The sequence below is a fragment of the Elephantulus edwardii genome, unplaced genomic scaffold, assembly GCF_000299155.1.
Source record: "Elephantulus edwardii isolate Elephantulus edwardi_28Jun2011 unplaced genomic scaffold, EleEdw1.0 scaffold00179, whole genome shotgun sequence".
Lineage (NCBI taxonomy): Eukaryota > Metazoa > Chordata > Mammalia > Macroscelidea > Macroscelididae > Elephantulus > Elephantulus edwardii.
The window spans coordinates 1,177,528-1,191,338 of NW_006399929.1; the positions used below are offsets into that span (position 1 = coordinate 1,177,528).

The 13,811-nt window shown below is 38.7% G+C and overlaps 2 protein-coding genes across 2 annotated transcripts in view; one reads left to right on the plus strand and one right to left on the minus strand.

The window, feature by feature from the left end:
- FKBP3 (FK506 binding protein 3, 25kDa) overlaps positions 1-3,034 on the minus strand; it is a 16,551-nt gene extending 13,517 nt beyond the window's left edge. Inside the window, exon 1 of the mRNA XM_006896012.1 lies at positions 2,917-3,034. Within this exon, the coding sequence (XP_006896074.1) occupies positions 2,917-3,024 (108 nt within the window). The 5' untranslated portion in view covers positions 3,025-3,034. The remainder of the gene's footprint in view (positions 1-2,916) is intronic.
- A 4,075-nt stretch (positions 3,035-7,109) lies between these two features.
- The window catches only part of FANCM (Fanconi anemia, complementation group M), an 85,782-nt gene continuing 79,080 nt past the window's right edge, over positions 7,110-13,811 (plus strand). The window contains exons 1-4 of the mRNA XM_006896013.1: positions 7,110-7,627; positions 8,855-9,027; positions 11,325-11,402; positions 13,418-13,576. Of these exons, the coding sequence (XP_006896075.1) occupies positions 7,117-7,627; positions 8,855-9,027; positions 11,325-11,402; positions 13,418-13,576 (921 nt within the window). The 5' untranslated portion in view covers positions 7,110-7,116. The remainder of the gene's footprint in view (positions 7,628-8,854; positions 9,028-11,324; positions 11,403-13,417; positions 13,577-13,811) is intronic.

A 13,811-nucleotide genomic window follows, 5' to 3' on the forward strand; every position in this document is an offset into this window, starting at 1 on the left:
AAAAAAAAAAAAAAAAAAAAAAAAAAGAAGGAAGGACGTTGAGGCTTGGGACATGCTGTCAGAGAAGGACCAGTTCCTGGTGCAGGACATCATGCTTGGTAAAGTAAGGATATGGGAAAAAAACATTTTCAGGGTAGACTGACAGGTTGGAACAATGGCCTGAAACTGTGGAACAATTTTAAGGATCATGCAAGATTGTACAGTATTTTATTCTGTTTATATGCAAATGCTACGAATTGGAACAGACTCAATGGCACTTAATAACACAACTACCGAAGTTACTAAACCATTGAAGGCAAAAAATCCGCAATAAGTTATATACAATCTTCTTAAATCAATGATAGCACATGATAGTAGGAGGAAGCTGCTCATGGTAGGTGGCAACCTCATCCTAGGAGCGTGCCTTTATATTGGATGTTGCCTTTTAATCCAACTGCATCCCTTTTTGTGACAGATTTGAAAGCACTGTTACATAAGTTTATAGTGGTTAAACACATGGTTTGCAAAACTAGCCCAGTTGTGTGACCCAAGGCAAGGGATTTTGCCTTTCCAAAAGCTTTACTTTTTTACTCTAGTGACCTACTTAGTGGTAAGGAGCTCCACTGCCAAAATCCAAAAGCAGGCGGTTCAAAACCACCAGCTGCTCTGTTAGATAAAGACGGGAAATCTCCGGTGTGATCTGTAGCCTCTGAAAATCTTTTGGGTCAGTTATGAGTTGTTCCTCCTCCATGTCACAGAACAACAAACAGAAGATATTTAGCAGCATTATGCATCAAAGGGTTGTTAACACCAGTAAAATGCAATAACCCATTTAATGTGTTTAGCACCATATACCATATTGTGTTCCACAGCTAACTCTCAAGCAGGTTTTTCAGAGGCAGTTAATGATATGGGAGAAGACTGTCCATCTTTCTCCAGTAGAGTAGTTGGTGGTTTCGATCTTTATGTTTTCAGGGTTGCAGGGCAGCTTCTTACCCCTATGCCACCAGAGCTCCCTTGAGAACTCAATATTATGAGTAAAAATCTTCTCAATTCAGAGCAATAATTTAATCTTTCTCAAAGATGGCATATCAGTGCCTAACTACTATAGTCAAATCATGTTTTCAAGGAACCCTGGTAGCACAATAGTCAATCAGCTGTTAGCTAACCAACAAGGTGGTAAATCAAACTCACTGAGAGGTTTCATGGAGGTAAAAGGATCTGACCATGTGCTTCCATAGATTATGGTTTAGAAACTCCATATGGCAGTCCTATTATGCCACATTGTAGGGGCTATGGAAGATTCAGCATCTCCCAAAAACATGTCTTTTCACAAAATAATTTTTCTTAATAACTTGTTTCCTCTCTTTATTCTACTTCCTTTCACCCTATCCTTGTTTTTGTCATTTTGTTATTTTTCTCAAAGTTGTCCTCTGGTATCTCCTAAGCTTTAGATGAAGTTTTTTGTTTGTTTTTTTTAAAATACAATTATTGTTTTTATATTCTTCTCCTCTTCCTCATGATCATCCTCTTACAGATGTGCCATAAATAATAAGGCTTGACTAGGAAGGTAAAGAGCTGACTAAAAGTAGTAATTACTTTAGAACACTATATTTCTTCAATAAGCTTCCAGAAAAATATTCCAAATACAAGTATTTCTTCGTGTTCATATGACCAATACTATAATAATCATCCAATGTAAGTTTAAGTATCAAAGTAAACAATGCATACTGTGTAAAAAATACTTTGCTCACACAAGTGTTTTGAAATTGTCCCACGCAGGGATATTTTCTTTTCCACATTGGGATGACTTGTTAAGGCTCTGATGTGGTTTTAAGGCATGAAATGTTAATAAAGAAATGGTACAACTACTCTATTGTACCACCTGAAACATGTACTAAGAGAAAATAATCCTATTACATTGTATAAGAGCAACGAAGAGTGATATTTTTGTACTCTTACACTTCCAAATATTGACATATATTAATGCCACAATACATGTTGATTATTCAGGAACATCCATGACCATATCACCATAGTTAGAAAAAATACAACTAATCTGTCCTCTGCAGACAGACCTCAGAAACAGTTATTCTAAATGGCAAGTAAAGCGTAAGTAAAAATGTAGAGAAAGCCTATGAGGACTGCAGACTTTATTTCCAATGAACGGAAGATGAACTGAATAGTACCTTGTACAACACAGTAAGATAATTCAAAGGAAACACGAATATTAATTTCCATAGGAAAATGCATCAAGTGTTGAGTAAAAACCCCTTGACACCATCGTGGGTGGTTAAGATGGAGGCTGCTGAAAAATGCTGGGCGTTAGTGTAAAGAATGAGCAAGAAATTTTTTTTTGCGTGCTTTTAACAATGAAACATCACTGTACCAGAAATGTGCATTAATTCCCCTAATAAAGATGAAAAGATAAATTTAAAGAGTCCATATTAAAAACTGAAAACCCTGCAGTTTACGGCCTTTTAAAAGCCACACGCAACATTTAGTAAATGCCTACGAGGAACGCCATTCCTATAAAGATCTACATACTCTTTCCTTCCTTTCCTACGAGCCCATGCTCTATTTGAAGGGATTCTAGCCAAGTCTCTTGTCCTTGGGCCCTCTCTCCCAGATCTAGTTTAAATTCCAGGTGCCGATTTCCAGGGCCTCCACCTGCCAACGATTCCAAGGAGGCTCGAACTCCCCAACAGTGACTCGTATACCCCAGGAGACAAAAGCTGCTCTCCTGCGACAACCAGGCGGGCCCAAGGGGCGGGAGCACAGCTCGCCCGCGCACGCTAGGCCGCACCAGCCTCCCAGGCCGCGGGCGGCGCGAGGGCTAGGGCGGGGGCAGCGAGGAAGACGGAAAGTATTGGCATCACTAGGGGGGTGAAGCGTCCCTCAGCCACAGCAGCCCTGCCTCCCCGCCGCCTCTGGTACCGAATCTGAACCGTGATCCTGGAGAAACTTGATAATGTCCTTCTTGGGCAGTTGCTCACTGCGAAGCTGCTCCACGGTCCAGGCCCGCTGTGGGACATTCGCCGCCATCTTCCCCCGCCGCCTCTACTCCACTGAGCTAACCCTGCTGGCCTGGCATCGCAACGCCCATGGGGCGGGGCATGACCCCAGCGTGCAGGCCTAGGGGGCGGGGCTAATGTACTACCGGGCGGGATTGGGGCCCGCCGTTGAGTGACGTCAAGGCTGTGCTATGAAGGTTCTTTGTTGAGCCGGAGTGAAACCAGCCGAGGTAGCGGGCACTGTGACGTCACAGCTGACTGCTGGCCCTCGACTCCTAATTGGATCCGCTGTAAGGCGACCTCTTGTGGTGGGATGCTTAGTCACTTGTAGTTTGTTGGGTACTATTAAAACAGAACCAACCCCTAGTCCACCTTTGAGTGGGTTTTCTGGATTATTTACAGGGTTTGCAGAGGCATGCTATCTCAGAAGTGAATGGTTTACTTTGCTTCACAGTCTGTCTTTTTTTTTTTTAATAGCATTTTTAATGAATTATTTTTTAAAAAAATACTGGTTTATTTACAAAGTTCTTACATATTGTTTTTCATACCAGATCTTTTCCGTTTACTTCACTCCCCCCCTCCATCTATCAAATTGTGCAAGCCTATGATTAATCACCCTCCACCCTCCATCTTCACCCCTCTGATCCCCCTCCCCCACCTTGGATCATCTTACTCATTCTACAATAATGATTTTATACAATATTTGTCTTTATGGGACTGAGTGAGTTCACTCAGCATAATGCTCTCTAGTCCTTCCTAAGTTAGGCAGTGATTTACAAAATCATTGCTCCTTCATGCTGAGTAGTATTCCATTGTGTGAATGTATCATAGTTTCTCAATCCATTCTATCGTAGTTAGATATTTGAACCGTTTCCATGTTCTTGTGAGGTGAATAACGCTGCTATAAACATTGGTGTACAAGTCTCTGTTTCTCTGTTTATGTCTTAGTTCTCTTTCTCTTTGGGTATATGAACCTGTATTAAAACCTGTCCACCATGGATGACTCTTCTGGCACTTAAAGCACCAGTGGCATAACTTTTAGTATCACAGAACCCACAAATTACCTCAGTGTAGCAAACTGACAGGTAAGTGCTGTACGAATGAAAACAATGGTAAAGAGGCAAGAATACAAATACTCAAGCTATAAAGTAATTAGCAGTATGCATCTCATTTGCCCAATAAAACAAATTGACAGATAAGTTTAATAGTTGAGGAGGCTTCAAGTCCGAATCCCAGTTGTCAGCTCTAGAGAAATGCTTTCTCTCTGGCAGTTCTGGAGGAAGGTTCTTGTCTCCTCATCAGTACATTTGGTAACAGCACTCGTGAGATTAGGAGATGTATTGCACTGGGAAAGTTTGCATTATCTTCAAATGATTATTATTTTTTAAATTTTTTACTAGTTTATTTACAAAATTCAAATACAAACTTGAACAAATTATTTCAATTTCCCTCACCCCCAATAAATAGTACAACCCAAAGAGTAATTGCCTCTTCCCCCTGCACATCCACATCCCTCTGCTTCCAGCCTCTCCCACTCCTCCCGGATCCTTATACTCATTCTACAATAACGGCTTTATACAATTATTTATCCTTATGAGACTGAGTTAGTTCACTTAGCATAATGCTCTCCAGTCCCTTCTATTAGGTAATAATTTAAAAAGTTATTGCTCCTGCATGCTGCGTAGCATTCCATTGTGTGAATGGACCATAATTTCTCAATCTATTCATTTATAGGTGGACATTTGGGCTGTTTCCACGTTCTTGCAATGGTGAATAATGCTGATATGAACCTTGGTGTACAAATCTCATTTTGTGCCTCAGTTCTCATTTTCTTAAGGTATATTCCAAGTAGTAGAAAAGCTGAGTCATATGGAATTTCTATGTTCAACTTTTTGAGGAAGCACCAAACTGCCTTCCAGAATGGTTGCACCATTTTACAATCCCACCAACAATGTTCAAGATTTTCTTTCTCGTCACATCCTCTCTAGCATCTATTACTTGCTGCCCTGTTAAACTTTGCCATTCTTACTGGAGTGAGATGGTACCTCACTTTTTCCAACAGGGTGAAAAGAAAACCTAGGACTGGGAACAAATATTTGGTAATTCCATCTCAGGCAAGAGTCTTATAACAAAAGTTTACAGAATACTCATGGGCCTCCACAAGAAAAAGACTGATAACCCAATTACAAAATGGGCAAAAGGCATGGAAAGAATTTTCACAGAGGAAGATATTTGAATGGTAAACAGACACATGAAGAAACGCTCCAAAGCACTGGCAATAAGAGAGATGCAAATCAAAACCTTTCCGAATTACTGAGTAACAATGATGTGAGTTTGAGAACTAAGGTGTACCTTGTTCATCGTCTTTCCAATCACTTGCTATGCTGTTGTTGTTCTGTGCCTTCATGTTGCTTGTGACTCATTTTGCACAATAGCTCAGAACCCCGTCCTATCCTGAGCCTATCTCACTGTCTATGACACATCTGCCCCCATTAACCCAGTTACTGTGTCAATCCATCTCATTCAGGGCCTTCCTCTCCTGTACTGGCCCTTCACTCTTGTAAGTATGATGTTTTTCAAGAAGTCTTCCCTCTGGGTAACATGCCTAAAGTTTCTGAGATGGAACATCAAAATCCTTGCAACTTGGTTTCATCCTTTCTAGGACAGACTTGTTTGTTCTCTTGGCAACCCAAAGTATGGCCAATACTCCTCCCCAGCACCACAACTCAAAGGCATAAATTCTTTTTTCAGTTGTAGTTATTGTCCAGCTCTCTGAAGCATAGAAAGTAATTTCAAAGACTGTGGCCTGGATCAGGTTCACTTTAGTCTGGAGACTGACATCCTTGCTCCTCAGCATTTTGGAGAGGTTCCTGACAACAGATTTTCCCAGTGCAATTTGTCTTTTGATTTCCTTGTGCCAAGAGTATTGATTGTGGAACCAAGGAAGTTGAAATTGTTAACAGTCTCAATGTCTTCTTCATCTATCATGATGCTGCTAATTGGCCTAGTGGTGAAAATTTTTGTTTTCTTGATGTTGAGATTCAATCCATATTGGAGACTGCAGTCCTTGACCTTCTGCAGCGAATGCTTCAGGTCCTTCTCAATCTCCATCTACATAACACAGGTCTGGACATTGAATAAGTATGACAGAAGAAGACTTGATGTCTTTGAGTTGTGGCCCTGGAGGAGAGTACTGAAAGTGCCATGGACATAAGAGCAAATAAATATGTCTTAGAAAGTGTTCGAATGCTCCTTGGAGGCAAGGATAGTGAAACATTGTTTCATAGACTTTGGACATGTTACTAGGAGAGGCTATTCCTTAGAAAGGGACATCAAGCTTCTAAAGATCAGCGAAAGAAAGGAAGACTCTTAAAAGACTAATTGACGTAGTGGCTTTAGCAGTGGCCTCAGGTATGTCAGAGATGATGAAGATAGAACATGACAGCACAGGGTTTAGATCTGTTATTCATAAAGTCCCTATGAGTAGTGCTTGCCTGGAGGGACTTAACAGTAACAAAAACATACACTTTTCCTGTTCTCTTCATCTTTGATTAAGAAATGCAAGAGGGACCGCTCTGGTGGCCTAGTGGCAAGAAGCTGCATTACAATCCCTGAGGAACGCAGTTCAAATCAACCGGATGCTCTCCTGGAGAAAGCGGGACAATTTCCTCCTGTACCAGTAAGATCTGATTTAACGATACACACGCAGAAAATAATAAAATTTAAAAAAAAAATTAAAAAAAGAAATGCAAGACAATAAAAGGTGTTAATTGTACGAAATAATAACTCTTTCGATGCCTTTGAATTTCATGGTCATTTATCAATGTTTTAGAGGACCACAGCAATATTCTAAAGGCACCAGGGCACCAATTCTTCACTAGCGGAACTCTAATGTGGAGTCTAGAAATACAATTGATGGGGGACCAAATTTAGAGTAACTCATCCGTGTGGAGGCAGGAGGATTTCCTTTTAGCCGCCCAATCATGTTCCCAAAGCAAGATCGGGGCGGGATTTTCAAGTGGATGAAGAGTCCTTTCCTTCCTTCTTGACTTAGTTTACCTGGGGAAAAACCGATGAAGGTCGCAGCGGTGTCTGAGCAGAGCCACTGTGGGTTGTTGCCGTAATGAGCGGACGGCAAAGGACGCTTTTCCAGACCTGGGGCAGTAGTGTTTCCCGATCTGTAGACGCTCCAGGTCTCAACTCTGGAACTGAGCGGCCGCAGAGCCCGGGCAACTCCAGGTCGTGTTGCCCCGCACCAGCTGCCGAGGCTCAGCCGGACTCGGACGATGATGTGTTTCTGGTCGCGGCGTTTGAGGCTGAGCAGCAGCTAGGTTTGGAGGATGGCGGTTTCTGCGCGTCAACAGGGACGCTGTGGATTTACCCAACCAACTACCCGGTGCGGGACTACCAGCTGCAAATCGCCCAGACCGCTCTGTTCTGCAACACTCTCGTCTGTCTGCCCACTGGATTGGGCAAGACTTTTGTTGCCGCCGTGGTAATGTACAATTTTTACCGCTGGTTTCCTTCCGGCAAGGTCGTCTTCATGGCTCCCACGAAACCCCTGGTGGCACAGCAGATCGAGGCTTGCTACCGGGTGATGGGTATCCCGCAACTCCACATGGCTGAAATGACAGGTACTTTAGAAACAGGTTAAAGAGTAGAGCAAACGCGCGCCCTGATGGAAAGAAAACTCGCTGCCTTAGAATAGATTCTAACTCCTAGTACCGGTATAGGACAGAACAGAACTGTCCTGCAGGATTTCTAAGGCTATCAATCACCCTCCTCCCCCAATGTGTATAGGGTCTATTGGTTTATGGAAACAATTAGAAAATGAATTGCCAAAGATATTATCCCATTCTAGCCCACATTTGGAGGGAGGATGAATGATTAGGAATATGCAGACATAATTATTTGGGTAAGGCTATCAATCTTCAGGAACACTGACTGCAACATCTTTCTTGCACCCTGCTGCTGATGGTTTCTAACCTCAGCGCTTTCAATCAGCAGCCAAGCCTATCTATCTGTGACAAAGGAACTAGATACATTTCTAATGATTGTCAAGTCCAAATCAAGTGCCCAGATCACAGTATCGTCATTTTATAATCTCTCCCTTAAAACACCATTACTTTTAACAAGTTAGTCCTAATGAATAGATTTATTTAATCTCCAGAGACTCTCCGTAGGTTGTCAACGAGTATATATACTTCATGAGTAAATGAAGGTGAGTTCTTTCGACATTCTTCCTGAGAGATTTCCCAATTAAAGAATTTACTTATCTTCAAATATTATGCCATTTTACAGGACTCTCTTGACACGGCTAGTTTTGATCTTAGACAAGAGCCAACTTTGACATTTGTACCATATTTTATATTTTATAGTTGTTCTGGTGAATTGTTAAATTCTTTTTGTCTTGAAACCGCATTGTTGTTGCTGCTGCATAGTTGACGACATACAACCCAGGGATCCTATGAACAATAGATCTAAATCTTGTCCTATCCTGCACCATCCTCACATCCCTGCCTGTCAAATCCATCATGGTACTCAGTCCATCTTGTTGAGGGCCTTCCTTTACTTCGTGACTGTCTTTCCTAGCATGATGTCTTTTTCCTAGGACTGACACCTCCCCCACGCCCCCTTCATGTTTACTGTCGAATGAAATCTGACTGGCACGGGAAGAGATAGCCCCTCCTCCAGCGGAGGATCTGGTGGACCCTGGTACCTCATGACAACATGCCTTAAACCATCCTTGTCTCTTAAGACACATTACCACAGCACAAAGCATTGTGAAGAGAGGCCAGACTATTATACTTTGCAATTAACTTTCTGAATTTTAGAATGTAGCATGTCTCTTTTATTTACAGGATCTACTCAGGCCTCTACGAGGAAGGAAATATGGCACAAGAAGAGAGTCCTTTTTCTTACACCTCAGGTCATGGTAAATGATCTTTCTAGAGGAGCTTGTCCTGCTGCCGAAATAAAGTGTCTAGTTGTTGATGAAGCTCATAAAGCCCTTGGAAACTATGCTTATTGTCAGGTAATAGTATTGTTAAGAAGTATTTTGTGGTATAAACATAGTATTTTGAAGAACAGTTATTAGTATTGAAAGTTATTGGTGGTATTATTATTGTAAAAAGTTTTTGTTCTATTAAGATAAATGTTATAGAAAAGACTTTTCCAATTCAAATGATTATTTCAGCTACATTTTTTTCTTCAAGTTTAGAACATTAATGTCAGATGAGGATCATGAGATCCTGGACATAATTTGGACAGTTCCAGAGTAGGATGTGGGCAGAGTTATGTTATTAGTAAACTAGTAAACCAATGTATTGGGTATGTAAAAATCATAACTTGGAATCTGGGTAAAATAATATTTAACTGGTAAGGTTGTTTTAAGGAATAAGTGATATATGATACTCAACGTACGTAGTACAGTGCCTTCCTATTGAGTTGGCAGTTTTGGATATATGGACTTTGAGGTGTCCATGAGGTATCTATTTGTAAATGTCCGCTCTGCAGATGTTGGGGTTTTTTTACCATGGAATCAGAATTGACTCATAGCTGATCCTCCAGTGGGGAAAATTACCCATCTTTCTCCTGAGGAGCAGCTGGTGGATTTGAACCTTTGAGATGGCAGCAGAACTTCTTATCACTAAGCCATATGGATCTCAATAGAGAGAGAGTTCTGAGCTGGAGATACAGATCCGGAAATCTTTAGTAGGTAGATGGTAAAGCCATGATGGTAATAGCAGATAAAATTAAGAGTAGAAGGTAGAACAACAGAAACAAAGTAGAAGAGGAAAGTTAGTTTCATTTAGTGTAAAGAGAGAAACTTCACTGCCACTTTGTTAAATAGTTGCCTTGAAGCTTTAATTGTGTTATGGATATTATCTTTTTTTATAGTTGATCTTAGTAGGAAATAGATATGTTTTTTCCATTTACTTGTTTTTTTCCCCAAGTAATAGTAATACTGTGCATTACAAATGATAATATTAGGGTATATTTAAGTTTCCACATGAGAAGGGAATTTTTATTTTTAGATTACATTTTAATTAATGTGGGTTTTATTATATAGGCTTAGTTTACATTTAGCAACTTGAACACATTTATTTAAAGAAATTCTAAGAATTTATTTAATTTTTTGTTTTTGGTTGGTTTTTTTCTTCCCAACTATAAGGCTTATACTTTCATTGCATAAAATGAGGAATGTGCTGACTTTAATAATAATACAGACCTGAGAGTTGAAGCTGCATTGACTTGTGTAGATATAGCTTCCAGTGGGCACCTTAGCCCCATGAAGCGTGTATCTTCCTAGGTTATAACCACAAAACCATTTCTTCTTCTAGAAAATGCTTGAGAACCCCTTTTAACCCCCTTGAAAAGGAATAATAATATTCTTGGTTAACTTTTCATATTTTTTTATTTTAATTATCCTCTGTGTTTCTGTGTTTTAATCAAGTTTCAGTGTGGTTCTCATCAAATTTATCTTCCTAAACATAAGTTGAAATCAGAATAATTTTTTTTATTTTTGGAGTTGACTATTTAATTCTGCTGTCTAATGTGGTAACTATAGCATAGTGAGAGCTGTTGCTACAATTTAGTATATTTAAGAATTCCCTTTTCCTGTGTATTGGTGTCACATTACAAAGGGTGTATGGGAGTCCCGCAGGTTATTCAGTATTAATGAATCATACCACGAAGGGACATTGAGTAGAAAACTATAAAGTTAGACAGATTATTTGGTGTCAGTCACAAAATGTTTTAGAACATAAATGGAAAACTTATTTTGTAAAATTACCTCAAATTAGCCTAGTGCTTTTATGAATAAACTTAATTTAAAATTTTTGAGCCTTTCACATAACATCTTACTTCTTTCAAAATCATTGTTAAAATGATTTTTAAAAATTTCAAATTTAATTTGATCTTGCTACTGAAAGTTTTTTTTTCAATTTTTAACTGTTCCATCAAAATCTGGTAAGTGTGCATAAGGATAAAGCTGTGAAACTAGCTGTGACACAAACAATCAAGAGTGGACTCTTTTTCATCCGCCTTTGCGATAGCTCTTTGACTATTTTGATTTTTTTTATTCAATGTTTACATTATAGCTTTATAGGGTAAGAAAACCCTACTGTAGTTTTAAATGGTGTGGTGTAGAAATAGAAATGATCTTCATAAATGTACTTCATAATACATTGGAATAGTAATCTACCCACTAGATCATGAATGCAGTACTCTGAATGAGGGGTCATAATGGACTTTATATAATAAACTTTTTTTAACAGACCTAGTTATTTTTGCATTAGAGAAATAAATTTTTTTTTCCTTCTTCTTAAGGTTGTAAGGGAGCTAGTCAAATATACAAATAACTTTAGAGTCCTGGCTCTCAGTGCCACCCCAGGTAGTGATGTAAAGGTAAGTAAAAAGCATTTTCATTTACTGACATTTGAGAAAATAAGAATTATATATAGGGCCAGATTAGTTTTCCATACTAATGTTTATGTAGTTTGTTTGTAATACTATAACATTTCTATTTTGTGTCTAGTTTCTCTTCCCATTTGTCTTAGAAGTTTCTCTCACTTGATAGTCTTCAGACATTAGTGTGCATAAGAAGCCCCTAAAACTATTTATGGGATTTTTAAATAGTAAACATATTTTAAAATTTATTATTTTTTAAGTTTTAAATAATTTTAGATTTTCAGAAACTTTGCAGAGATTGAAAAGTTTCAGTGGACATTTTACCTAGTGTTTCCTAATGTTAACATATTACAGTACCTGTGTTTTAGGTCAAATACAGGTTAAGTTTGGGTCAAAAACTGTGTTTAGGGTCAAGATGCCCTGGGAATGGCAGTCAGCCCCACTTATAACTCATTCAAGAAGCCAAACCATTTGCCCCTAAACACAAGCTCCATTTGTGGCTCAGAGGGAAATGTGGAGGTCTGTGTTTAGAGTGCCACCTGCTCCCATTAATGTTTCCTGTTAGTTGGCTGTTAACTGCCTTTGAATTGCCTCTGACTCACGATGACCCTATACAACAGATTGAAAGTAGTTCATACTGTGTACCCATTTCATGGTAGTTGGTATGCTAAAGTCACTGCATGCTCCTACTGTGTATTTTTTTTTTCATTGTATTTTTTTGAGTGCCTTCCAGTTTACAGGATTCATCTTCAACACTATATTAGACAATATTTTATTATAATCCATACAATTTTCGTGGGCTAATTTTTGTAAGTATATTGGTTGCCAAGCTTTACTTTCTTGTCTTTATTTTACATTTAAGTTCCTTTACACGCTTTGGGTGGATGACATTTAGTTAGAAACATATACATGTATATCATATATGCTTATTTAAATGAAAACTATTAATTTATCAATGATTGATTTATTATTGGTTTTTCATCTCCATTCACTAACAAGCCAAATGTAAAGTGTTCCCAAGTTACATTTATTTAACAGTGATAAATACTTGTCTCTGAAATACCTGTTGAAAAGGTATCTGTCATGGATCAATCTCCCACATTAACTCTGTTATACCATTTTTTGGGAGATTTCATATAGGGATGTTGTACATAGGGTTGCTATGAGTCGCAGGTGACTTGATGGCACATAACAACAACAGTAACAACAACAACAATGTAAAGCTTATATTTTGCCTGAGTCTTTAAAAAATGCTGACAAAGGGGTGGGCAGGGAGAAAAGTGCAACAATGAATGAATGGAAATCCAAAATCTCTGTAAATGTTCATTAAAATTAATAAAATAAAATGCTGACAAAAGGAATACGTCACTATCATTGACCAGAAAATGCAAATACATTTGAGGAACTTATAAGATATTACCTGAGATCTTGGGGGAGATCTGGTGGCATTGTCCATAGTGTGCTGCGTTGCTAACCCAAAAGCAGTGCTTCTCGGGTGGTTGAAATCCAGGAGAGAGATGTGCATTCTACTCCCATTACTGTTTACAGCCCTAGAAACCTGATGTTGGGTTGCTATGAGTTGTAACTAACCTCTTGGCAATGAGTAAGTGAGTGCACAATCTTGTTTCTTGGGTACTTGAAGGACTGAGAGGGAGAGAGATGCATCAAATGCCTTCCCCCGTATTGAGCCACTTACATAGCACTCTGGTAGTGCAGTAGTTAAGTGCTTGTCTGCTAACCAAAATGCAATTTGAGCTTACCCGTCACTCCATGGGATAAAGATGTGACAATCTGCTTCATCCAATACCAGTCCTTGAAACCTTCTGCATGAGTTAGGATCAGTTTGACAGCAATTTTTTGTTTTGTACCACTTTTGATATATTAAGTTTTGTCTGGTTTTAAATATATTTAATAATATGAATTTCTAGGGCTGCTTTCAAAATTTTACTATGATTCTGTCAAGTGACTAAAACATAAACAAATTAACATATAATCATAATTAATTTTGATAGGCTGTACAACAGGTTATTACTAACCTATTGATAGGGAAGATAGAACTTCGTTCTGAAGATTCTCCAGATATTTTGCCATATTCTCATGAAAGACGAGTTGAAAAGCTTGTTGTTCCCCTTGGTGAAGAACTTACAGCAATCCAAAATACATACATCCAGGTGGGCCTTTTTAATCACAGTTTTAAGTTTTATTGAGTTGGTTAATGTAATTATTTTTATTGACTATATATGGTTATGAAAATATAGTTATCTCATTTTATGTAATAACATTAATGAGGGATTCTTTGGAATTAGAATTTAAAATTAGCACCATGGTTTATATATATAAATAGATATCTAGTATATATATATATATATAAAATAATTTCATATTTTTTAGAGGGCCTCTGCTAGT